This window comes from Tasmannia lanceolata, unplaced genomic scaffold (genome assembly GCF_043159265.1).
Source record: "Tasmannia lanceolata isolate RefF3 unplaced genomic scaffold, GAP_Taslan_0.1 ptg000007l, whole genome shotgun sequence".
NCBI lineage: Eukaryota > Viridiplantae > Streptophyta > Magnoliopsida > Canellales > Winteraceae > Tasmannia > Tasmannia lanceolata.
In genome coordinates, this window is record NW_027518684.1 from 4,282,868 (window position 1) to 4,307,500 (window position 24,633).

Genomic DNA, 24,633 nt, shown 5'->3' on the forward strand with positions numbered 1-24,633 from the left:
ACGCTGGAATCAACTCAACTCATAGAAGCAAAAATTACACTCACATACAATAACAGTGGGTGTGTGGGTTTTCACTTTTAACTTTTAACTAACAATAGAAAAAAAATGTACATACTATAACTTATGTAACTCGAGTCGGGTCGGGTCGGGCCCCTTCAAACCCGGCTCGACCCGAGATTCGTGTGGGCTTTTGAATGCTCAACCCGGCTCGACCCGAAACCCATGAAACCTGGACCCAACCCAGGTTATTTTCGGGTCGGGTCGATGCGGGTCGGGTAAAACCCGGCTCGAGTTGCAGCCCTATCAAGGAGGTCCCCTCTTTTGAGTTGGCCATTTCATGTGGATTTTTTAATATTAATGAGGTTTGAACTTAGGACCTTTGCTTTGATACCATGTAAAACTACAAGTTTCTCCAATAGCTCAAGCTGTTGGAGATGGTGTTATTTAATCTTTTATACTTTAACAAGATCCCTAGGAGCCGAGAACCAAATCCTAGACCCACCTCACGGCGCCATCACTTCTATGGGCGAGAGATAAACCCTTGGTCGGCCAACGCCCGACAACTTGTGACTGAGTACCGCCATGCGGCAAGACACAATGTTAGTTACAGACGAGACCCAAAAGACCCCCGGCTGAATAGGAGCCCTTGATGAAGCTAGAGATCCATCACATGCACCTGCTCGTCCACTAGCGCATCACTGTCTGAACGACCCTGAGTCTCCACCACCTACCAACTCACCAACACACGCTATCGCCTAGTCGTACAAAGCCTAATCACCTACGATCCTATGGGCCCATCAGTTCTGGCCAATCGTACAACGCACCTCTGCGTCACACAAGCCCCAATCACCCATCATCCTATCGGCCTGTCAATTCGGGCCGACCATAACGGAGAGGAATAGAAGAGGAGGAAGAAGAAATAAAAGAACACTCGACCGGAAAATGGAAAATAAGAGAAAGATGAAGGAAAGAAACGATGCTAGGAGAAATGGAAGATGCCAGAAAAAAAGGAAAATAAAAGGAAGAAGAACCCAAAAAATGTATCGAAAGTATTTTGGTCACAAATTTATGGCATTACAGGCATGTTTGGACGTAGGGATTTTAATTTATTGGAAATTTTCTTTCTAAAAATGTAGAAATCCAAGGTTTGGTTAGCTCCATTAATATGGATTTTAAAATTCTTGCATGGAACTTCCCGCAAAAATTAAGATAGTGAGAACCCCTCGAGACATGTTTTTTTTTAATTTTCAAAGAAAATAAAATTCTTATTTCTCGGGCTTCTCTCATCATCATCCCGTGTCTTGTTTTTTCACTCCAAATTAGAAAACTCATCAGAAGGATACGGATGGCTGCGAAGCATCTCCAATAACGAAGTTTCTCCAACCGTGAATTAGTGACTAGCAGTGAAGGGTTTTCCAATTTGGCTGGGTAGTCGGCCAGCCAAAGATCTCTGCCGAGAGTAAAATAGACGAGTAGAATGGCCTATTGGGAGAACGCGCATTCGACTGCATAATCGAGAAATCCACCGGGAGTGCAGCATGGCAGGTCGGATTTCAGGGGTACCTAAAAAATTAGGGCGAGTTTCCTCCGGATCTCTACTTAATAGAGAGATTCATGGCCAAAGCTTCTCAAGTTTACTGTGAGGAAGAGGATCCATGACAAAGAACCCACCAATTCCAACTTAAGGCAAAAAGCTCTTCAACTTTCAGGTTATAAAAGTATTAAAAATATTTATTAATATTTATCACGGCGAGGAGGAGGATCCAGAATCTAGAGCAGTTCTTTCTTGAGATTCTTTGGTTCTAAGAAGATTTAGGGTATCTTTAGAATTTGCTTTAGAGAAGAAGTTAAGGGCAAAATATTTTCAGATTACATATTGTAGAATCCCACAACGGGAGGGAAAGTGACTTGGCGTTATACGTGGACCTCTCTCTTCATGTGAAGACGCGTTTTAAAACCGGGTAGGGTTGAGACCTAGAACCGGACAATGTATACACAGTGAAGTCGGGGTGTGACATAATGATATCAGAGCCTACCTCTTGTAGAATGGCGTGCTAGCGAGGACGTTGGGCCCTAAGGGGTACTGTAGAATCCCACATTGGAAAGGGAAGGGAATTGAATGGGCTATATTTGTAGACCACGTTTTGCCCAAAATCAGACAATATCTACACATCGAGGTTAGTACGTGATTGCGTGAAGGAGAAATCATGTGGATGGAGGATGAAGAGAGAGTCACCGAGACAATGAAACCTTTTGTTTTCTTGTTATTTTCACCCCAAAAGCGTGGAATTAAAAATTCCAAAATATTGAGGATGTCAACCAAAGCATAAAAAGAAATTGATAAAAAAATTTCCAGGGCAATAATCTTTTCCCTAGATCCAAACATGCGTGTTTTGCAAAATTCCCTCAAATGTGTTGACTCTATTTGCAATTTGTGAAGCCAGTAGACATTTTGGCAAAGGAAAACACTTCAAAACACATGATTTCGCTTGGAAAATAATGGAAAAAGTGAAATTCGCCCAAGATTTGGTCACTTCCAGGGTATTTTTTTTTGCATTTCGCGGTGATTCCACCTCACTTCTTTGTCTTCCTATTCCTTTTTTAGAATGGATTTCCACTTTGGTAGCATCTTTTGCAAATAAAGCAAAGTAGGAGACTTTGTTTGGAAATAAAAACCCCAAAAATTTCCTCTACAAACCTTTTTCGGAAAATTCCTCCCAAACAAGGCCGTCTTTATTGCATTTTAGCGTACGTGGCCTTCTTCTCTGCTTGGGAATTCCAAAAGGCTTCCGTCTTTCTCATTTTTTTTCTTTTTCTATTTCTATTTTCCACTTTTTTTCATTTTTCTCAACCGAACGCCCGACTCTTGCCCGGGAATCACGGTCAGCAAATCCGACCAAATCCACTGGGCCCCACCGTACGGCTCCATTTGAAAGCACGCTTCAACCGTACGATGTGATGCATGTCACCCGATCTCATTCTTCCCCACGTTGCCCGCTGCCCGTTTATTGGCCCAACCTATATTCCTTCACATCACCCATTTCTCAAGCATAATTAATGAAAGGGGGATGATTTTTTCACCCCAGTGTAGGATTATGCGCCCCACTCTTAACCTGATTTGACGTCAAAAAGCGTCAGCTTAAAAGTGGGGCGCATAATCCTACACGGGGGGTGAAAAAATCATGTACCTTAATGAAAAATAGATTAATAGATTAAAAAAGATGAATTTCATTTATTTTTCTTTCCCCTTTTTTGTCTGTTCTCTCCGACTCACTTTCGTTCTTTCTTTCACTTCGCAGTAGCGATTACTTTGCATTCCATTCTCTGTTTCAGCAATGTTGAAATTCTGGTAAGATTTTAGTTATTTTCTACGGGTTTTTTTTTTCCTAGGGTTTTGGTTCTTGGGTTTTATTAGGCTCTTCTTAAGTATCTACTTGAATTTAAGCTATTAAAGCTAGGGTTTCTTTCACTGATTAGGGTTAGGGTTTAGATCAGATGTGAATGCTAATTTTGTTTTCTTCTTTTTTCTTTATTCAATTGAGGGTTTTGCAGAGGCTGTAGCATCAGATTCGGATTGAATTCTCAAGAAAGGAGGAATTAGGGTTCGTTCTCATTGAATTCTCAAGAAAGGAGGAATTAGGGTTTTTTTTTCTTTCTTTTCAGATTGAGAGATAGAATTTGGGTGTTTTTTTTGTTGTTTTTGCTGAAGGAGTGTGTAGTTTCATCTTATAGGATTTTTTGTAGCTGATTGTGGTTATCGGGACGAGCTAAAGGAATTAGGGTTGTTTTTTTTATAGCTGGTGGTTTGAATCTGCTGGCTGAGAATGTGTGATAACTGAGGGGTCCTCTGCTACAATGTGGGGGATCCCTGTTGGAAGAATCTAAATTTGTGGGGTTTTTATTGTGGTTTTGAGGGTTTGTAAACATGGATTATGTTCGAATATTCATGTATTTTGATGAGGCTTTTATGCTGAAGATGTTCGTTGGGCTATAGGATGGTTGTTCGAATTGGGTGGTAATATATTTAGGATCTGGTGAAGAGTGGTTTGGGAATTAGTTTTGGTACTGTTCTTGTGAAGGATTTGTTCAAATGTTTTCTCCGGGACGAGATTCTGCACCAGAAACCGGTGGGGTTGCCGGTACAGTTCTAATTCCAACGAGGTTCGTTTGGCCTTATGGGGGGAGAAGGGTCCTTCTCATTGGCTCTTTCACGAGGTCAGATTTGAAATTTTGTTTGTTTTCATATGCTCCCATTTTTCGTTTTTATTCGTCCCCCTCTTTTAGAATGTTGTAATTTGTCATTTCGAAATGCAAATTCTGTGCAGTTTGGCCTCTCATAATTAATACTCCATAAATTTATAATCTCTTATATCTTATTGCTAGACCAGGAAGCGACATTGTTCCTACGTTGGTAATTTATTTATTTTTGAATGATAGTCAAAAGTTAATTTAAGAAAAGGAGACCGAGATGATCAAAGTACAAAATATGAATTAAAAAGGAAACCCTCTAGCTCCCCTAAAAACATAAATCATAGGGGCAGGACATCAAATAACGCTACAACATCTTTGGATACTCCAACCCTTGCGAGACTATCCGCCACAGAGTCAGCAGAACGTCTGACATGCTGAAACACTATAGGCAATGAACCAATCCAATCAAACAACTCATCAAAAAACCTATCAAATCTCCAAGGGTGCTTTTGCGCTCCTTTTAGCCACCAAATATCACTTTGGGAGTCTCCTTCAACTACCAAGGAAGCCATTTGATTCTGCTTCAATAATTTTATACCTTGATGGACTGCCCGAACTTCTACTTCCGATGCATCCGCTCCCCAATAGGTCTGTGAAGGCCCAAATTACCTCACCCATATCGTTTATAAGGACACCTCCAATACCGTCCGGACTAGGATTTCCCAAACTTGAACCATCAAAATTCAACTTAAGGAAGCTCAAAGGAGGAGGCGCCCACTCCTACACCACTTTTTGTTTATCTCCACGCTTTTGTTTTTGAATGGTTGTTTTATCTCCGCGCTAGAACAAACTTCTTTCCCACCTTCCCATAAATCATAAGCGGAGACAAATTTGAAAGTAGGAAAAACCTTGACCCACGCGATCGTTAACGCAATTGCTTTAATGAAGAGGAAGGAAGAACACTTTTACTTTCCTTTGACAATTCTTGCATTCTTTTCCTTCCAAAGAACCCACAAGGTAGCTACTAGGGACATGTTCCATAGAATTTTACCTTTCTTTCTTCCATGGGGCGTGAGACCATCCTTGAAAAAGGTCCTTGAGAGTGGATGGAAACACCCACTCTATCCCGAACCTACATAATAACTTGCCCCAAACTTCCCTGGCGGTTTTGCAATGCAAGAACAAATGATCTATTGATTCCTCATCTCCGATACACAAGGCACAATGGTCTACGATGAGAAACTTTCTTTTTCTCGAGAAATTCACAATTTGAATCCTTTCCAACAAGGCCGCCCAAACAAAGATGCTAACTCGTGGAGGTGCCTGGAATGACCACACTCTAGCTACCTTGGAAGATGCGGGGCAAGCCACTAGGTGCCGATAAAAATATTTGATAGAGCTCACCTAAATAATCCCAGATCCAAATCCTTCTATTTTCCCGTCCTGCCTGATGTAGACCTCTGTCAACAATTCCAAGAATCTAGCGATGGATGCAAATTCCCTCTCAAAGAAATTCTTTCTAAACTGAGGCTTGCATACCACACTCCCATTTTCTCTTTCACAAAACCGTTCGTAATTCGAGCAAGGGCATACAAATTTGGAAGCAACTCTTGAAGAGATTGAGTAGAACACCATTTATCTATCCAGAATCTAATTCTATTCCCAGCGTATACTCTAAACCTTGTACTTGGAGCAAACAGTACCTTGCAGCACTTACATCTCTCCAAATCGACAACCATCTAATCCTTTTTTTGAATGTTCTTATTTCTAATACTTAATAAAGAAAAAAATAAAAAAAATCTAGTGATATAATATACAAGAGAGTACCTTCTTAGAAACTTTTGTTCAAAGTACATATACTTGACGATATTATATGTAGGTGCAACACAAGAGAAGGAAGAGAAAATAGAAAATAGAAAAGAAAACTGGTGTAAAAAATCCACAAATCCTAATCACGTTTCATACCATTGGCACTCTGACAGGATTGAAGGGTATGTATATAGAGTATGTTTCTAACCAAAAGAGTGTAAGACCGTCAACTCATCTCTCTCAAATGACAAGAAGTGTAAGACTGTTCATCTCTCTCTCTCTCTCTCTCTCTCTCTCTCTCTCTCAGTATTAGATGCTAAAAAAGAAATGAAATTTAAGGGTGAGATTGCAAGAAAAATCAGGTGATAGACTTATTTTCTAATACTTAATATGTTCTAATATTTTATACAAATAGATGCCACCGGGAATATAAAATATAAGAGACCCAACTGTATATCATTTGATAAGAAAATTTATATCTGGTTATAGTGGTTGTCTATATGGATACCTTCTCCCCTCACTTTAGTTGCCAGTTAGAGAAAAGCACTGATTTTCATCTCATCACATCTCTCTTTCGTAGGGAACTGACATAATGTAGACATTTTGATTTCACTACTTCAGTGTTCAACTTCTAGCCGTGATATCATGCCCATGTTGTCATTTGTTTTCCTAGGTGGTCTGAACATTTGCCGATGTCCCCGGTGGAGGGCTGCCCCACTGTATTTCAGGCGATTTATAGCTTAAAGCCTGGGTTTCATCAGGTAAATGCATGGAACTTGTGTGCTCGTGTATTTTTCATGTTAGTCATTTTTTGTCTGAAATCTATTGTGCTTGAAAGCTATTATGTATGAAAGCATGTAATATCTCTGGGTCATGTGGTTAAAATGGGCCTCACCTTCCTACAATTGTATGTGTTATTCATGGGAGCGATTGCGGCTAACACTCTTTATCGAGTACAAGTTTTACAGACACATAGATATAAATGTAGAACATATTGACATATTTGGTATATAAATGTCTTCAACTCTTGGGACTTATTTATATTTGTATTGTTTCTCATTTACATACAGTATAAGTTTTATGTTGATGGGGAATGGCGGCACGATGAACAACAACCTGTTGCGACTGGGAACTATGGGGTTGTCAACACTGTCCTATTAACCAGGGATCCTGATCCCATTCCAAGAATCTTGGCTCCTGAGACACCCAGAATGAACATGGACGTGGACAATGATGCATTTCAGCGCATGGTGAGTTCATTGCATACAAATGGATCTGGTTGTAAACTTGTAATTACTTGTTTGATGTGGCATGCTTTCCCAATCTGATGCTGGAGCTCGTACAAATGCTAGGCCCTGTGTTTCATCCATTGTTTTAAATTCAGCCAAAATGCCGAAATTTCAGATTTCGGCCTGGACCAAAACCGAAATTTTAAAATTTTTGGCCGAAATTGTAAGATTTACACCAAAATTACCGAAATTTCCACCAAAATTTTAAAAATTTCCAAGGAAATTTCAAACCTTCGTTTCATCTTGTAACTCGGCATGGTCTAGGCTGTGCTCTAGGGGTGTTAGGAAATTTTTGCTGTTTTGAAGAGGGGACCGTCCACGTTACTTATGCTTCACCATTCCTGTTAGGCATTCCAGGTAACCATAGTCTGCATCCTGATTCGTAAAGATGACTGTCTAGGCGTTCTCATCATTGATCTAGTGTTTTTAGTTCTTAGAATTTGATTGTCATACATCTGTCAGCTTTGTAGCTGTTTTCCAAGTTTGCATTTCCCAGCCTTTGAAAGGCGGAGTCTTGAGATGAGCATAAGTTGAGGTGTGAGGGGTAATCTCTGGAGTTTCCTGATTTGAAATTAAAATTCTTATAAAATAGGAAAATTAATGAAAATAGTAAATAGTTCTAAAATTAAACTCGTTTCATTTTCCAACAATAAATCACTAGTCAATTAGGAACAGCGAATGTAAAACATAGGCTGTTCTATCACCATTTATTGTACATATTTCCATTCAAAATCACCTCTTTTAACTATATAACAGCCATGCTGCACTCCGAAACTTACAATACACTTAATATTCTATTGCAACTCAAAATTCCAACTCAAAAAAAAAAATACATATACAAGCAAAATCGAGACAAATGGGAAAAATGAAATTTATTAAGGTTGTAGGCATTTTTAAGAGTTAACTATTTTATTAAGAGATTTCAGATAAAATTACAAACGAACATCATCTGACACAAACTGCCTAAATCACAATTCAGATCGCACAAAACTTGATTTAGTAAGCTTATCAACGAGCTCATTAGCGCTTAAGAATGAGTTAAAAATCCACATTTCGACTTCATGTCTCCAATCCAGCTCAAATATGGGGAGAGTATCAATGGATCCAGACTCCAGACTGTCACCCTCTGTTCATGTTATCCCCTTTGGCGAGTCACCTTGCTTGATGAAATTGTAAGGAGGGGGAGGGTTTTTTTCTGCTTAGGAACTCTACCCAAAGGGATATCACTCCAATTTTTGCGGATGATAGCAAAGTAATAACATCAAAACTCCTTCCTAATCGATGCACAACTAACCATGGACACCTTGCTCTTCCTAGAAATCATAGATAGGAGCAAGACTTATCCTTAATCGATGGATCGTTCCTCTTTGTCCATAGATCCCAAAAAATAGTGAAGGGGACCATGGACTACAACTGCTTCTCCGTAGTGCCAAGATGATGACAAGAAGAAAAAATGTGTGAAAAAGGGTGGCTCATTGTTTCTATTCATCTGTTGCTCAATGCTCTCATGCTCTATAAAATTCATATGCAAATGATAGATTTTGGTGAAAGAATTACCTAGAAATGTTGGATTTCGATTTCGATCAGTGATTGCAGTGTAACTATGAAAATGTTATCCTCCAAAACCTTGATCTCAAAATCTCCAATTCCTCACTAAATTTTAAATGAGAGGCTTTGTTTGTAAAATTGATTATATTTCCCCACCCCCAGCTTAAATTAGAGCAAGTTAATTTGGAAAAGGAAAATATTTTTTCTTAGTCAATTTCACCCACGTAGACGATCTGGTGAGCCTTACACCCCAAGCTTGACCACACCCCAATCTTGATATATAAACCTCATGCATCTTTATACGACTCATGGTTTGAGGCGCATGTCTCAGAAGGCTATGCCTCACTCACAGTATTGAGGCATACTTCTCAAACTCCTTATAGAACTATGCTTTGCCTATTCAAAAAAAAAAAAAAAAACAGAGGAAAAAAAAGAAAAACTCTGCCTTGCCTATTGCTGCTGCAATTATTCTATCATACATTGTTAAATTCTTGGGCATTACCTAATTTTTTTGAGGTAGGAAACTTATATTTGATATCTCGAATGTGAAGTTAAAGAGAAGTGATGATAATAAGATATATGGATTGCTAGAGGCCAAAGTTTTTGGATTCCCCATAAATGTCCCATTAATTCAAGGTTTGTTTTTCCTCCAAAATAGAAAAAAAAGAAGATATGATTAAGGGTGCAAGCTGGTCGGTTTGGGTTGTTTCTAAACAGCATTTAAAAAATCAGAATCAGACTCCGACTCAGATGAGAACTCGGCCAAGGTAAAAGGGAGTTGACTCGATGGAGGCAATGATTTAAGTGGTCAATTTTTCCATCAACTCAGGAGATTCAAAAGTGTTTTGATTGACTTGGTAGGGCTAACTAGGATTTGGGCGAAAGGTTGGCAAAGGTAAAAGGGAGTTGACCTGGGTGAGTTGACAATTGACTCCGGTAGTGTTTAAGCAGTGGTCCACATCCCCCATAATCCGGGGGGCAGGACTCAATCTAAAGACTGGTCAACTCGATTGTAACTCACCAATCAGATCCAAACCAACCACCCACTAGATCCAACTTGGTGGTATTCTTCTTTTTATTGTTAGTTTCATAGGTGATATTCTTCTCCCCAATGGACACTTGTTTGCTATTTGAGGTTTGCGATAACAAGGGGAGAAAGGAAAACAATAGCTGACATGGAAATGGGAGAAAAAAATCTATCTTACGGAGTTGGAGTTATGAGAGATAGAAACCAAAGTATATCGGAAAACGTTAATATACATGCCTTAATATGTGTGATATAAGTATAAATATTAAGGTGCATATATTATAAGTTAATATATATAACTTTAAAGGAAAAAGTTAATATATCATACTATATGTGCTTATATATGTGATATAAGTGTAATTATTAATGTAATGTGGACCAGTATTTGCTCGGGTGGGGTGAATCAGTTGGGTTGGGTTCAATGAGATCAACCTGGCCCAATCCAATTTTTTGGGTCTTAGAAGGCTAAACCCAATCCAACCTGATCGGTTGGAATGTCCAACCGAAACTCAACGCGACCAAAAACGTGTTTGTGTTTGGGCCAACTCGGCCAAAGTTGCTGCCCTATATATGATGAGGTCATTGATAGCTTACTCAAATGACATAAACCCAAGAACCTGAAGTTTTGGCCAAGATACCCAATGAATAAATTTATGAATCGATTTTTATTGGATAATTCAAATTTAGGGGAGAATAACCAATCTTCTGAAAATTGAATTGTGCACGTTTGATACATAATGTAGCAACAATGACATATTTACATCTATCAAGTTCATTAGGCATGCCCTCCACATCTAGTTTGGACATTGTGCATATTAAAACAAGAATTCCCTTGCTAAAGTGTATCAAACTGCTGGACATGAACTTATCGAATGAGATACTTTAATATTTCGTATATTATTATTTTTTATTAAATTGAGCGGGTCACACTGTCATATGGTATCCTGCAGGAGGCATTGAGGATTTCAGAGGCTGATATAGATGTTTCTCGCCATCGTATTTCTGGATTTTTATCTACACATACAGCTTATGAGTTGCTTCCTGAGTCAGGCAAGGTTTGGATGCGTCACTCTCTATGACATTGGTTATCTGCTTGAATCTATTCAATTTGTATTGGAGATGCATACTTCTGCATGATTTATATACATTTAATATTTCAGGTTATTGCCTTGGATGTCAATTTACCAGTGAAGCAAGCATTCCATATCCTTTATGAGCAGGTAGTGTCTTTAATTATTCTGAAGTGATATATAACTGCACTCTTTCTGTTAGTTTTCACATGTGATGGACTATGCTAGTTTCGCTGGCCCGTTGGTTTTGAGCATGTTGACTATATATATACATATATATATATATATATATATATATATATATATATATATTAATAAATTTCCACGATCAAAATAGTTGGAAGTGTGTTAGAAAGACCAAATAAAGCACCATTTGAGAAATTGCTGCCTTTGTCTTTCGCTCGGCTATGGAATAGAGTTGAAGATAGGATTTATGGTGTAGAAGAAAAGTGAAGATGAGAGAAATTCGTACGGGCGAGTCTTACTCCACTCCATTTGCGTCAGTATATCTTTAATCCTTTTGTGACCATGTTTACCAATCAGTGACATCTTACCAAGTGAGGTTTTCAGACGCCTAAGAATCCTATATGCACCATTAAAAAAGAAGAAGGAATCCTATATGCAGCTTCAAATGATACATGAACTGGCTGATAGAACAGACTACATATGCAATGTTTGGTCGGGTGAGAGATAGGTAAATTAGCGTGCCAACCAGTCTTTCCCTACATCAATAAGAGGATTCCCATCCTCTTCATTCAACCCGTGGTTTAATTCTATACAAGTGCCAACTGGTATAGGGCTTTAGGCCCAAGCATACCTGTTTCCTTGGTAGGTCAAGTTTTTTAGTGAGATTCATCTCATCCCTTTACAAAAAAGTGAAAGGCTGATATTTTGGTGACACACTTAGTCGCGACGGAGGTGAAACTCCCCGAAATTATTAGCCAAACAACACAAATTTAACTTCCAGAAGACACCAGATGTTATCCAAACAACATAAGTCTGCATCCTTTGTCATTTTCAAAAAATAAGTCTGCATCCTTGTCATGAAAAACAGCTTAAATCAATTTGAGGGAAAATTATTCGACATTCTACACTTCCAGTGACTTTGTAACTTTCAGTGAAGGCCTATCACACGCATCCGATCGACCCCTTATTGTTTGCATATGCAATTCTTGTTTATAATTTTGTGAATGTGTACTTAATAAGTAGCTTGGATGTTCCGATTTTCTGAAATTAAGCTGTTTCCAGGGAATCCCTGTGGCTCCACTTTGGGACTTTTACAGGGGGCAATTTGTGGGAGTCCTCAGTGCATTGGACTTTATTTTAATTTTGAGGGAGGTATGCATCGAAACTATTTTCATTGATGTTTTTCCATATGTAAAAATGTACTATGCTCAATTTAGAGCAAGAGCATTTTTGTTTCTGCTGTTTCATCAACTTTCCAATTTGCATTTCTAGTAGATTTTGATATTTTTATGGACGTCGTAGGTTAAAATTGCATAAATCTTGCAGGTCAAGAGTTTTTTATGCATTGAGGATTGTTATGGATCAAGTTTGAAAATTCCTGTAATTGGTTCTCATATTACCTAGATTTGTTACTCTACTATATTCTTCTACTAAGCTGTTTCACAATTCCTCATTGTTTCTGATGCAGTCCAAAAATTTGGACGCTCTTCGTTGCGTAGTAACGGAGGCAAAATAGACAAAATAATAAGAAAAGGGGCCCTTCGATCACCGTCGTAGGGAATAGGATACTTCGATCACCGTCAAAGGGGATGATATTTATTTCGATCCCATCGAAGTCGAGTTTCTCAGAGCGAAACTAGAAAATACACCTGCAGGTGCTAATCCTAGCAACCCAAAAGTTCTCAAAGAACTCAAAAGCCTATAGGCCATTTTTTATTCAATAATCAAAGAAAATGTATTACATTGCTTTCATAACATCTATTTATAATAAAAGAAGCCCTAAAATCTAACTTAAGGCCTAAGCAACTAATCTTAGCCGTTCATCTGAAATAACATAAAGAAAATCTAAAACTTGACTAAAACTTACCTAAAATAGTAATCCCGTAATAAAGCCTACCACATCCTAAAAACACCCATAACTTTCTCAAATCACAACCAAATCGCTTGATCCTGGGCTCATTAGATAGGTAATAAAAAAATGTTTCTAATTATATCAAAATCAAGCCAAACGTGCAAGATTTGATGCCTAAAAAATAGGCTACAAACAAAGTGGCGAAAATAGAAGATAAACAATAAAAGGAATTGTTCCACGCCAATGAACCGAACATTCTTGGTGATTTTCGTCTGCATCAGTTTCTAAGAAAAATAAAGCCATAGTTTTGAAGGGTTTGCCGACCCCAACTAGTTTGGGACAAAGGCTTTGTTGAGTTGAGTTTTGAAGGGTTTGTGCTTCAAACATCCAAGTTTTGTTGAGAGAAGAGAAGACACAAGCTAATCTATATAGTGCTTCTTATAAAAGATAAATCAGCTAGCATAAAGGATGGACTTTTATGGCCTGGATATTGGAGCTAAAAAAAAAGAGGCTTCAGCACTGTAGTTGTCAACTTTAGGGTGTGTTCGGGAAGGCTTCTCAGTCTCTCCCGTAAAATCGGGCAGAATCGGATTAATGAGAATCGATGGACGCGACTCCGAGTCGCTATGTAGTCTCTCATCCTTTAAAAACGCGGAAACGGGCTTGCCGGTTCATGTTTACCGAACTAGCTTTTCGGCATTTTGTTGCTTTTCACATTCTCTGCACCTACAAAACCGTGAGAAACCATTTTATAATGATTGCCGAACACACCCTTAATTAACGAAGAATTCAACTCTCTGTTTGAGCTCTGTTGTTGGTAACTTTATTTAACAAAAAATTAAACTCGCTGTTAAACTGAGACTTGTACACCTTCTAAATCTTTTCTTCAAAATATAGAGCTGGAAAAAGGAGAGATAAAGTGTTTGTAACAACGTCAAGATTGGTAATGATAACTAGTATTCTCCACTCAGTTCTCAGTATGCTGTATTACTGGATCCATAGTTATATATCCATCAAAAGGAGAGATTAAGTGTTTCAGCACCATACTCTTTTTTCCCCCCAGTGCTTGGGTGTGGGTTCTGGGTTAACACTTTACCCCATGTAAACAATGCAAACAATTGTAAACCAGATCCTGTCACTATGTAAAGTGATAGCACTCATGCTACAATTACCAGCCCCAGTGCATTAATCATTCTCTATTTCCACTTTTGAGCCTCTATTGTATTGAAAATGGCTTTCAACAACTTTGTTTTCTTTCCCCTTTTTCCAGACAGTACACCTGCTAAATTTGGTACTATACTAATTTAATGCCATCTAAATTTGTTTTCTTTATCCTAGAAAATTGACCAAACATTGAATAACAAACTTCCTATTTTGGACCTAGTCGAAGACAAAGAAAAACCCATGTAAATTTGGTTTCCCCCCCTTATGTTGCAAGTTTCAGATGGCCTTCTCTCCCTAGCTCCTCCCCCCACCCCATCCTTTTTAAATCCACAGCTTATGTGATTTTGAACATATGTGGGCCCTCTTCCTCAACTAAATAACTTGTGATTTAATAGCAAAAAGACTAACTGCCCTTGCAACAAAAAGGAAAGACAAATGCAGTCATTTGGCTATGAAATCTCCAACGTGTGGCCCTCCATTCTTATGCCAAATCAGCAATAGGGCTTTGGATTTGAGTGCTCCATGTCTTCCCTGGTACACCTTCAGGGGCTGTTTTTGATTCCTATAAAAATATATTGGATTTTAGCAATTGAACTATTTCAGATTCCTTACTGATACACGAATGACATTTGTTATATGCATATTGCGCACCATCGTTGAGACCATGAGAGAACCAATTTTTTCGTTAAGCACATATCTATTTGAACTTGTTAACCTCTTGAGAAGAAAGGTTTAGGTGTAAACCACCAATTAGTCAACTACACACTCTTGCACTTTAAAATCACATGCTCCTAAAATGGAGAAATGAAGTGTGCTTGTGAATTTCATGGAGAAGATCGTAGCTATGAGCCACCAGTCAAGTGATGCATGCCATACAACCATCTCGCTAGTCGCTCTTGGGAAAACAAGGTGTTGTACTCACCTTTATATGTTACTTAAATCTATCGGTGGCAAACAACTTGGTAATCTTCTTCCTTCACCACCTGGCCAAACCAGATGCCCACATTTCCTTAAGATCCACACGTCCTATGGCCACATTTGCTTATGATATCTTTACTGACCTGAGGAAATTTGTGTCCCAAGGATATGGAGATAACTCTAATTTTCTTGTTTAACCTATGTAACATCCTCTGCATGAAAGAATTTTATATGCATATACATCTTTGCATCTTTAAAATCTGTAACATGTTCTGTATATTTGTTTTATATTACTAAAATTTGTGTTGAAAAAAAGGGGAAAAGAAAAACCTTTAGTTGCAGCATTAGAAGTGCATGACTAGGGATGGTCTTAGAAGGCCATTCAAATATCCCAGGCGAATCACTGAAGAAATCATCTTGGAAGAGTTCAATATACATATCAGTCTTTGAAATCGGCCACCTGTTCCACTCTCATACATGTCTAAGTGAGCTGGTCTTATTCTGCTTTGCCTCGTGTTTAGCTTCTGCCAAATGCACTGGAACATGGAAAGTCCAGACCACAAGCTGTAAGGCATATGTGCAATATCCAGTCCAGGCATTGGAGGCAATTTTGAAAACGCTGCCCCATGATCTTTATGAAACCTATTGAACTCCCATGCTTTGGTAGAAATATATTTGTTCCTGATGACAATCTATTTCTGATGATAACCACGGGGAATATGCTACCATTCAAAAAATAAAAATAAAAAATAAAAATAAAATAAAATAAAAAATAAATAAATAAATATATATATATATATATATATATATATATATATATATATATATATATGGGGGAATATGCTGATGTGAAGCCACCACATATCACCTCACCCTTTTTATTGTTCAAGTATTCACTTGGAGTCTGATCTAAATAAATAGTGGCTTCATGGGGTTGGGCCTGTAGCTCAATGGTTGAGGCTTTGTTTCTCAACCTTGATGTCTCGGTTCGATCCCAGCTTACGTACGAAAAAAATAAATAGTGGCTTCAATGATCAGCCATACCTACATTTGCATTGGTATTTTTTGATAACAGAGATCCTTTTTTAATGCCCTTTTTTGGCGAAATCCCACCATATAAAACATAAAGTTCATATGCATGGCTGGAGAGTCATTAAATCTTTTCATGCTCATTTTGTATTCCTGATGCATATGCCATGAAATTGGTGGGTGTTCTGACCCTATGTCACAGATATCGTTCTTAGGAATTTCTCGGCAAGGGAAAATCTTGGGATATATTAATTTTTTTCTGGTTTATATCAGGAAAAAACGGTAAAAATGAAATCATTTAAATAACATATAAAATATAAATTTTAAAAAATATATAAAAAAAAATATCGGGATAATATCGTGATATTATCACGATATTTTATTATAAAAATGAAAATATCGCTATATTTTTAATATCTATGGAGTAGTTTGGGATTTTGTCATTTTATCAGAATGTCGCGATAAAAACACGATATTTTGAAAATATCGGAGATATTTGTTACATAGTTCTGACCATGCTAGTGGTCATGTTTTGCAAGTTTCTGTCTGAGCTAAATCTGATAGGGTCAACTGGCAAGTGCAAAGTTGAAAGGTCACAAGTAACATTTTTTTGTGTTGATATGAAATTTCTGTAATGCAATAGAATGTCTCTAGCATTTCTTTATTGGATATGCATATACCAGGATTTTTACTCATTGACCATGCTAGATATAGTGTACACATTTCTATTGGTTGTTTTGCCCATTTTATATCTACGGATGTCAATTACAGCTGCAAACTGCAAATATTCAGTGTCATATGGAACTTTACCATTGCTTGCATGTCATTTTCTTAATTTAATGATCAAAGCTATGACTTGCAGTTTTAGTAGTCATTTTTAACTTTGCCATTAGTGTAGGTGAACTAGATTCCTTATTTCCTACATAACTAATGCCCCTTATGCAAATTTATTTTGATTGCCATTTCCTCATTGCGTCAATTCTTTGTTTTTAATTGCCATTTAACTTTTCCTGCTTCCTCAAAATAAATGGTCATTTTAATTGCCTATTGCTTTTTTTTTTTTTTTGGAAAATCTCAGTAAGCACATTCTTCCTTTTTGCAGGAGCAGGATTTTGTCTTCCTGGCTATAATTTGTGTTCTTCTCTTTTGTTCTATTTTGACCAACTCGGTCATCGGGCTTTCGTCCACTTCTCTTCTAATAAATTTTTTCACCATTAAAAAAAACTTTGTGTTCTTGAAATTTGAAACTTCTGTTTGCTTGCTTATACACGTCAGGCATATTGGTTTCAATGTTTCATAATTGAATGTTGGGACATTGCTCTTGGATTTTTGTCATCAAAATTTTTATTTATCTAGTCTTGGAAGTTTATGTTATCAGTACAATCTCATTTATGTTAAATGAATTCATATGGGAGTTAACATTTTTAGACAAAGTAACTGGTATAACATTATAGGACTGCTCTATAACTTTGATAATTGCAGCTTGGGAATCATGGATCAAATCTGACAGAGGAAGAGCTCGAGACACATACAATATGTGCTTGGAAGGAGGGAAAATCCCAACTAAGTAGACAACTTGATGTGCCTGCTAGACCATTTCAAAAGAGTCTAATCCATGTAAGTCCTTTATGTAAGTATATACTTAGCAGTTATTGCTTTGGCCATCCTAGCATTTAGCTTCACCACTGAAATGTGCAATTTTTGTTCTTTTTTTGCCATGTCGTAGATACATCTGGGACAATTGGGATCACATATTGACTTCATTTGAAGAATGCTATTGTATTAGGTTTAGTAGTTGAGAATATCATTGGGGCCAAGGCCCTTCTATTGATTCTAGGTTTGGACTTTGCATTAGACTGGACCATATCTGTAATTTTTCTAAGTACCTCATTCAGTTCTTTTTGTCTTTACACATGCATGCATATCCTCATGTGGGGTTGTATATATACTACTCACACATTGGCATGCACACACTGCATAATGCTGATATTGATGGATGTGGAACATTGTCGGCAAAGAATTTTCTTTGAAAGTTTCTTATCTTTCACGATCAACGTTTATAGAAACACGGATCCACTTCTGTACTGATTTGCATTCTTTTGTGGCACTTTTGAAGATTTTTAATCCATGGACTGATGAACTCTACTCCCAATTTATTTCTTTCAATTTGGACTGTTTTCTTTCTGATACTAGTAAGGAACATCAATGATATTTAGGGCTTGTTTGTTTTAGATTATGACAACCGATTGTGGAGCCCCCAACGGATTATTGGACCGAAAATTTCTGACCATTTAAAAAAAAAACATATACTTAGTTTTGCTTCATTTCTAAATCATATGAGCAATGATAATATTACTATATGTTTTTATTTAATTCCTCTTTTTTTTAAATGGTTTTAATTCCTCTTGAATAATATTGTTCTACTTTTTTTTCATTCTTTAATTCAATCAATATTCTAATCTGTTAAGAAAGCGAAAATCTCCCAACAACAGATTCCTTAATGTGAGAGGAGATCAATACCCGAGTACAAACTAATGGAATATTTAATCTATTAATATTAATAAATCGAAAATCTCACAATAACAAATCCCTTAATGTGAGATCAATACCCGAGTACAAACTAAGGGAATTTTTTAACCTAAATACTCATTATCACCTGCTCACAAGTTGGCCTTCTTAAAAAGGCAGCATCGAAACTAAACTCATCACAGGAGGTAGTGGAATTGATAGAGAAATTCATAGACCTAGGTAGGGTAGGAGAATTGATAAAGGGAATAGAGATGATGAGCCATGGCAACACAGTCAGTATTGGGCCTAGAGGGGTTGGGGAAAGCACTGACATTTCAGTATGATTTAGTAGTTTGGGCTGGGGAGTTGTTTCACTGTTTGCACACACATTTGGGCTTGGTTTAGCTGCTGTTATCATGCGTGGGACATTTGTCTCCGTAGATGTAATCCGGTGATTGCTTCACTAATAAAATTGTTACCTTTCAAAAAAAAGAAAAAAAGAAAAAAAGGCTCCATTCAACCTATGTGACAGAATCTCCACCTGCAGGGTCCATCTCCTTATCGGAAGCCCTTCCTCTTTGGAGTCTGTTCCTCAAACTGCTCCAGTAATCACTCATCTGCCCTAAAAAAACCCTCGCATCTTGTGTGGTGCTGAGGATATGGATTTTTGTTGATACTGCATTACTGTTGCATCTGCCAACACACGCAATCGCCCTTCTGGTTCTTTTGATCATCTGATGTTAGAGCTGCAAAGAACAATCCGTGCGAGAAGAACGTAAAAGCAAATATTTTATAAAACAAGGAGAGAAAGAGGGATGGTGATGACTGATGACCGTTGAGAAGAAGTAAAAACACAAAAAATACTTGAATATGTGGGCCCCACAATAAATGGAGTTTGTGTGTGTTTGTGAACATCCACCCCCCACCCCCAACAAAAAATAAAATAAAATACAAACACGCAAAAAAAAAATCATTATTATTCCATGCAATTGCCACCCATGCATTCTTGCTTCTTTTTTTTTTACAGTTATCGCTACTCCGCTCATCCAAACTGGCCAACAAGTGTAAATAGATCTTCAAAACTTGTTCTGATTTCTTTTCTATGTAGAATGTGTTATAGATTTGAATGACATTATTTTGTGAATGCTTCTTCGTAATGAGTAGGAAGTATAGTAGGAAGTATAATATGGTAACTTTTTTATCAAAAAGTTTGGTTATAAAATCTGTGCATGTCTCAAATCAAAGAAGGTTTGTTATTGAAGTGGTGCATGCTATAAATTTAGCACAATATTAATTGCTGGTAGAAGAAATCCTTTTTAGTTATATCGGTATTTGAATTTTTCCTCCGGTATAGCATGGTTTCATTATGATTAGGCATGTTGCCCTATTTTAATTTCACATTTTCCAGGTATTCTTCTTCAACCATGTCATGGTACATGGAGTTCTCTTATAAGGATATGTGTACTGGCATGTTTTTTGTTTGAATCTTGTTAATAATTGAATCGATTAATTCTTTCACTACCTGTTACTGCTGAATTATGTTGTGAACTCTTCTGCTCCTCATATTTTGATGTGTAATCAATTCAGTATTTTCATGTTTGTTTACATTCAATTTTTTTTAATGATATCTCGCCTGCAACCTTAGCATTTGGTATGTGCAGGCTGGTCCATATGATTCTTTGAAAGATATAGCCTTAAAGATATTGCAAAATGGAGTGTCAACAGTTCCAATTATCTATGCTTCTTCACAGGATGGTTCATTTCCTCAGCTACTACATCTTGCATCGCTCTCAGGAATACTGAAATGTAAACTTCAATTCCATTATATGCTAGTCTAAAGCATATAATTTACTTCTAACATGTGGACCTAATTTCCAGGTGTTTGCAGGCATTTTAGACATTCTTCTAGCACTTTGCCTGCTTTACAGCAACCAATTTGTGCAATTCCCTTGGGTACATGGGTTCCGAGAATTGGGGAATCAAATGGACGGCCATTAGCAATGTTGAGACCAAATGCATCTCTTAGTTCTGCACTATCTTTGTTAGTTCAAGGTAACTTTCTTGTTTCCTTACTAATTGAAGGATATGCATTTTAATTTAGTATTTTATCAAATTTTGTGGAGAAATGATATAATGTAGGGCACCCTTGCAAAAATCAGCTTCATGGGCGCCCTTATTGGTTAGTTTTTTCAAAGTGTGGTGCCGAAAAAAGTGGATGGCGCCTAAAAAAGTGGAAACCGTGTTGGCTTTGCAAAAATCAACCAATAAGGGCGCCCTTGAAGCTGTTTTTTGCAAGGGCGCCCTTCATTCTATCATTCCTCAATTTTGTGATTGATTATAATTTCAATGCCATGTTATGATTTTTGTCAAGACAAAAAAAAAAAAACTCACCTTTGGTGAAAACTGAAAACTTGATCCAGCCAAAAATTGAGTTACATCGTTGAGGCTAGGTGATTAGATTGAGTTGATAAGTTGTTTGGAAATGAAACCAAAAGTTTAGAAGTTTAAATAAATAGGTCTTTTATAGTATGTGATAATTATAAAGTTCTTACTGCTTACATTTGCCCTTGTAACTTTGTGCAATTGCCAATTGACTTTACAAGAAGGAAGTTAATAATTCCACAAATAAGTTGTTAGTTAACGTGGCGTCACATGCAGAAAAGAAATGACGATTTTTTTTACTCACGCTAGAAAAGAAATGAAGCTAATAATCTTTTAATGACTAATCAAGTGAATTCTTGCTTTTGCATCATATGTAGAAAATAAATGAAGATAGTAACATTTTAATGACTAATCAGGTGGATTTTTGCTTTCTGAAAGATAAGAATTTATTAAAAATGACAAGCAAGAAACTAAATGGAGGGAGGGTGTGACCCTAGAAAACGTCAACACCAAATCAAAATCATGAGAGCAAGTAGACAAATAGAAAAATGTGAGTGCTCATCAGCACTATTACATGAGGTATCATACACGGTTAGAGCTTCCCTATCCACCCTTCTCCTAGCCAGACCACTTGCCATGATTCAATCTCCGTGGGACATGTAAAAGGGAGAGTTCACTACTCAAGTCCCTCGTGTGCCCATGCAAATATGTTCGGTGAATCACCTACAGCCAATGATAACTAGTTTTCTTCGTAAACATTTGAAGCTTCGTCAAGAACTCATGCGGGGCATGTGTTTTGGAGCAAGACAAGTCCACGACTCGTTTGATTCCAGTCAAACGGTCTCGTGGGACTTGTTGCTTGACAATGAGGAGCCTACCATCTGGGCTCGCATAGACATAGGGAGTTTTTTATTCAATTGGAGAAGTGATGCTGGGCGATCAAGCTCTGATGCGGGATGATCTATGTGAGGAGAAAAGGAGAAGACGATCTATCAATTTCAGTATTCGAATAGGGTGCAGATCTGAATCAGATCTGTAATTTTGACGTTTTAGGATGATTCGACCGTTGGATCGATCAAATCTTTTTATATAGGGTAGGATATGTACCGTGGGTCCATCTACCAAATTGGATAGCGATCGGACCTGACCATCAATCTGGGCAGAAATAAGTATTTTAAAATTTTTTTGGCTTTAAATCGGGAAAAATGATAAAACAAAAGTATTTAAAATTTTATATATAATTAAAGAAAAATAAAAAATATCATAAAATATCATGGTATTATCGTGATATTCTTCACGATAAATGATAAACATGAAAAATCTCTATATTTTTTAAAATCTTTGGATTTTTTCGTTCTATCAAAATATCGCGATAAATTTGCAATATTTTCAAAATGTCAGAGATATTTGTGACATAGGGATTAACAAGATCTGTAGATTTTGGAAATGGACGTCTCAAATATTGTCAGATTCAGATGATTATCCTGAATTTTGGATATATTATGACAATGGTATAGTAAATTTTTCTCCAAAAATTTGGTCACAATTGGACCGTTGGATGATTTTCAAGACTGTTTTGTGATCTAAGATCGAATCAACAATGGTTTTCAAGAATCAGTTAATAGTGATTGGAAACTAAGAAGAAGTGATAAAAAAAAGTGAATTCCAAAAGTCACTTGAAAGCAAGGTTTTAAATTTCGGTTTCATTACCGGTTTCGGGCCCCCCAAAAATTGAAATTTCGCTCGAAATCCGGCTATTAATAAAAACAATATTTTATCAGTTATCGAAATCCCTGAAATTTTGGGATAATTATAAAATAATTAAAAAACAAAAAAAAATGGTCGAAATCCCAAAAATTTCGTGCGAAATTAATGCACATTTCGGGTATGTGCCAATTTCGTTTCGGTCTCCACCGAAACCCGAAATTTCGGATTTCGGTCGAAATTTAAAACCATGCTTGAAAGTTGAACAGAGGCATCGCACCCTCAGGTTATGGCCTTGCACCACGATCTTGGCCTTGCACCTAGACGATCCAAGAATAACTCTTGGAATGGATTGCTGCACACTTTCAAGACTCGTAAGCTTCTCGCCTAGAGAGGATCAAGAATATCTCTTAATGAAAGTGAGACCATTTCACACATAACGAAACGAGAATAAACTCCATTTTTTTTATTAATCCAATCATCATCATCATCATCTCATAGCATCAATGGCTTAATGTTTACCATATGTAATAAAAAAAAGACAACTATAAAATTCTAAAACCCCTAAACAAAAACCTAACACTTTTGGACCAAAATACCCTCTAATGATTCAAAGAGTCTCCCTTCTTAAAATTTTTGTAATACATGTGCGGGGCCAATTTAAACCACAGTTGGTGATGCTTTTGGTACCCGAGTCATTGAAAATTTAAGTTTGTCTAATGAGAATCGTAGATTTGTGGTAGCAAGTCGAGCATTCGAAGATGATTGTGCAACTAGACTGAAGATGAATTAATTTTAGTATCAGAGGTACAAAAACTTATTTCTTCTCTATTAGTTATGTCATGAATTTTCGGAGAACGATATCTATGTCGTGGAAAATTGAAATGAATTCATCCATATAAACGAGAATGAAGTCAGCCATTTAAACGATCTATGTAAAACTTGGGTTGTGGAATCAGTGATCCTAGAGCTTCTGGTAGAGGAAGTTGTCAATTCTGCAGATTGTACTCTTATTAGGGTACAATGATAACTATACCGATTTTGTATTATCTATAAAAAAAAATAACTAGACCGATTTTGTATTGGGTATATCAACAGCTAGTCGTTTTTCTAGAAAGTGATTCCTGTGACATGAGAAGTGTGTTGGAAATCAGGGTACATAAGTCGGTGTTTCAATGGTCAACATGGAAAGAAATAAGAGAATTTTTGATATCATACTTGAATGAAGCAAAGGGAGGGCATTTTAATGATTCCAAGGTGATGGTTCACAATGTGGGAGTTGAAGCATTAGGGGTAGGGATATAAATTGCTATTTTTCAAGGTCATATTTCGCATGATGCTAAGGTTGGTTAGTGTTATCATTGGTGTCATGAAGAGATACCATTATGTTATCCACACAGAACTACAGATCAGTAGGGGAAAATAGAGGAATTAAGGCAAAATTTAAAAAGAGTATGCATGGGAAAATGAGGCAAGAAGTGAAGAGACCAGGGGAAACAGCAAAACAATGCCACAAAAACCCTTCCAAACTGGTGAACTCTCAAAAAAAGGAGGATGCATGGGAAAACAAGGGAGGGAGGAGACCAGGGAAACCTGCAAAAAAATGTCACAAAAAGCCCTTCTAAATTGATGAACTTGAATGAGCTGTGGCCTCCCCAAGCTGAGTTCTTTCCCAACAACTCTAGGAATGATGTGGCACATGTGCATGCATGTGAGTTGTTTTGTGGAAGTTATTTTTAAAAACCTAATCGTTTTTATTTTTTTGTCTCTAGGTTTAGGTTTTTATTGATTTTTTGTCTGTAGGCTTAGTGTGTGTGTGTGTGTGTATATATATATATATATATATATATATATAGTATATGAAGTGATGTGATTTAAGGAATAATTGTATATGTTTAAATTTATATATACCATTGGGGGGAAAAATGGGCAGAAACATGGACACACAGTGTCTGT

At 37.1% G+C, this 24,633-nt stretch overlaps 1 protein-coding gene across 3 annotated transcripts in view; it reads left to right on the top strand.

Annotated features, from left to right (window-relative positions):
- The first annotated feature begins 3,230 nt into the window (after window positions 1-3,230).
- The window catches only part of LOC143881516 (sucrose nonfermenting 4-like protein), a 29,900-nt gene continuing 8,497 nt past the window's right edge, over window positions 3,231-24,633 (top strand). For 2 of the 3 annotated variants that reach the window (XR_013251959.1, XM_077384618.1), the window contains exons 1-10: window positions 3,247-3,349; window positions 3,543-4,215; window positions 6,674-6,761; window positions 7,071-7,250; window positions 10,815-10,919; window positions 11,025-11,084; window positions 12,183-12,272; window positions 17,566-17,700; window positions 20,253-20,397; window positions 20,470-20,643. Coding sequence is in view for 2 of the 3 variants with exons in the window: in XM_077384618.1 (XP_077240733.1) it covers window positions 4,091-4,215; window positions 6,674-6,761; window positions 7,071-7,250; window positions 10,815-10,919; window positions 11,025-11,084; window positions 12,183-12,272; window positions 17,566-17,700; window positions 20,253-20,397; window positions 20,470-20,643 (1,102 nt within the window). In the remaining variant the exon portion in view is untranslated. Of the gene's footprint in view, window positions 3,350-3,542; window positions 4,216-6,673; window positions 6,762-7,070; window positions 7,251-10,814; window positions 10,920-11,024; window positions 11,085-12,182; window positions 12,273-17,565; window positions 17,701-20,252; window positions 20,398-20,469; window positions 20,644-24,633 lie in introns of all 3 variants that reach the window. The other variant, XM_077384619.1, reaches the window with a different exon arrangement.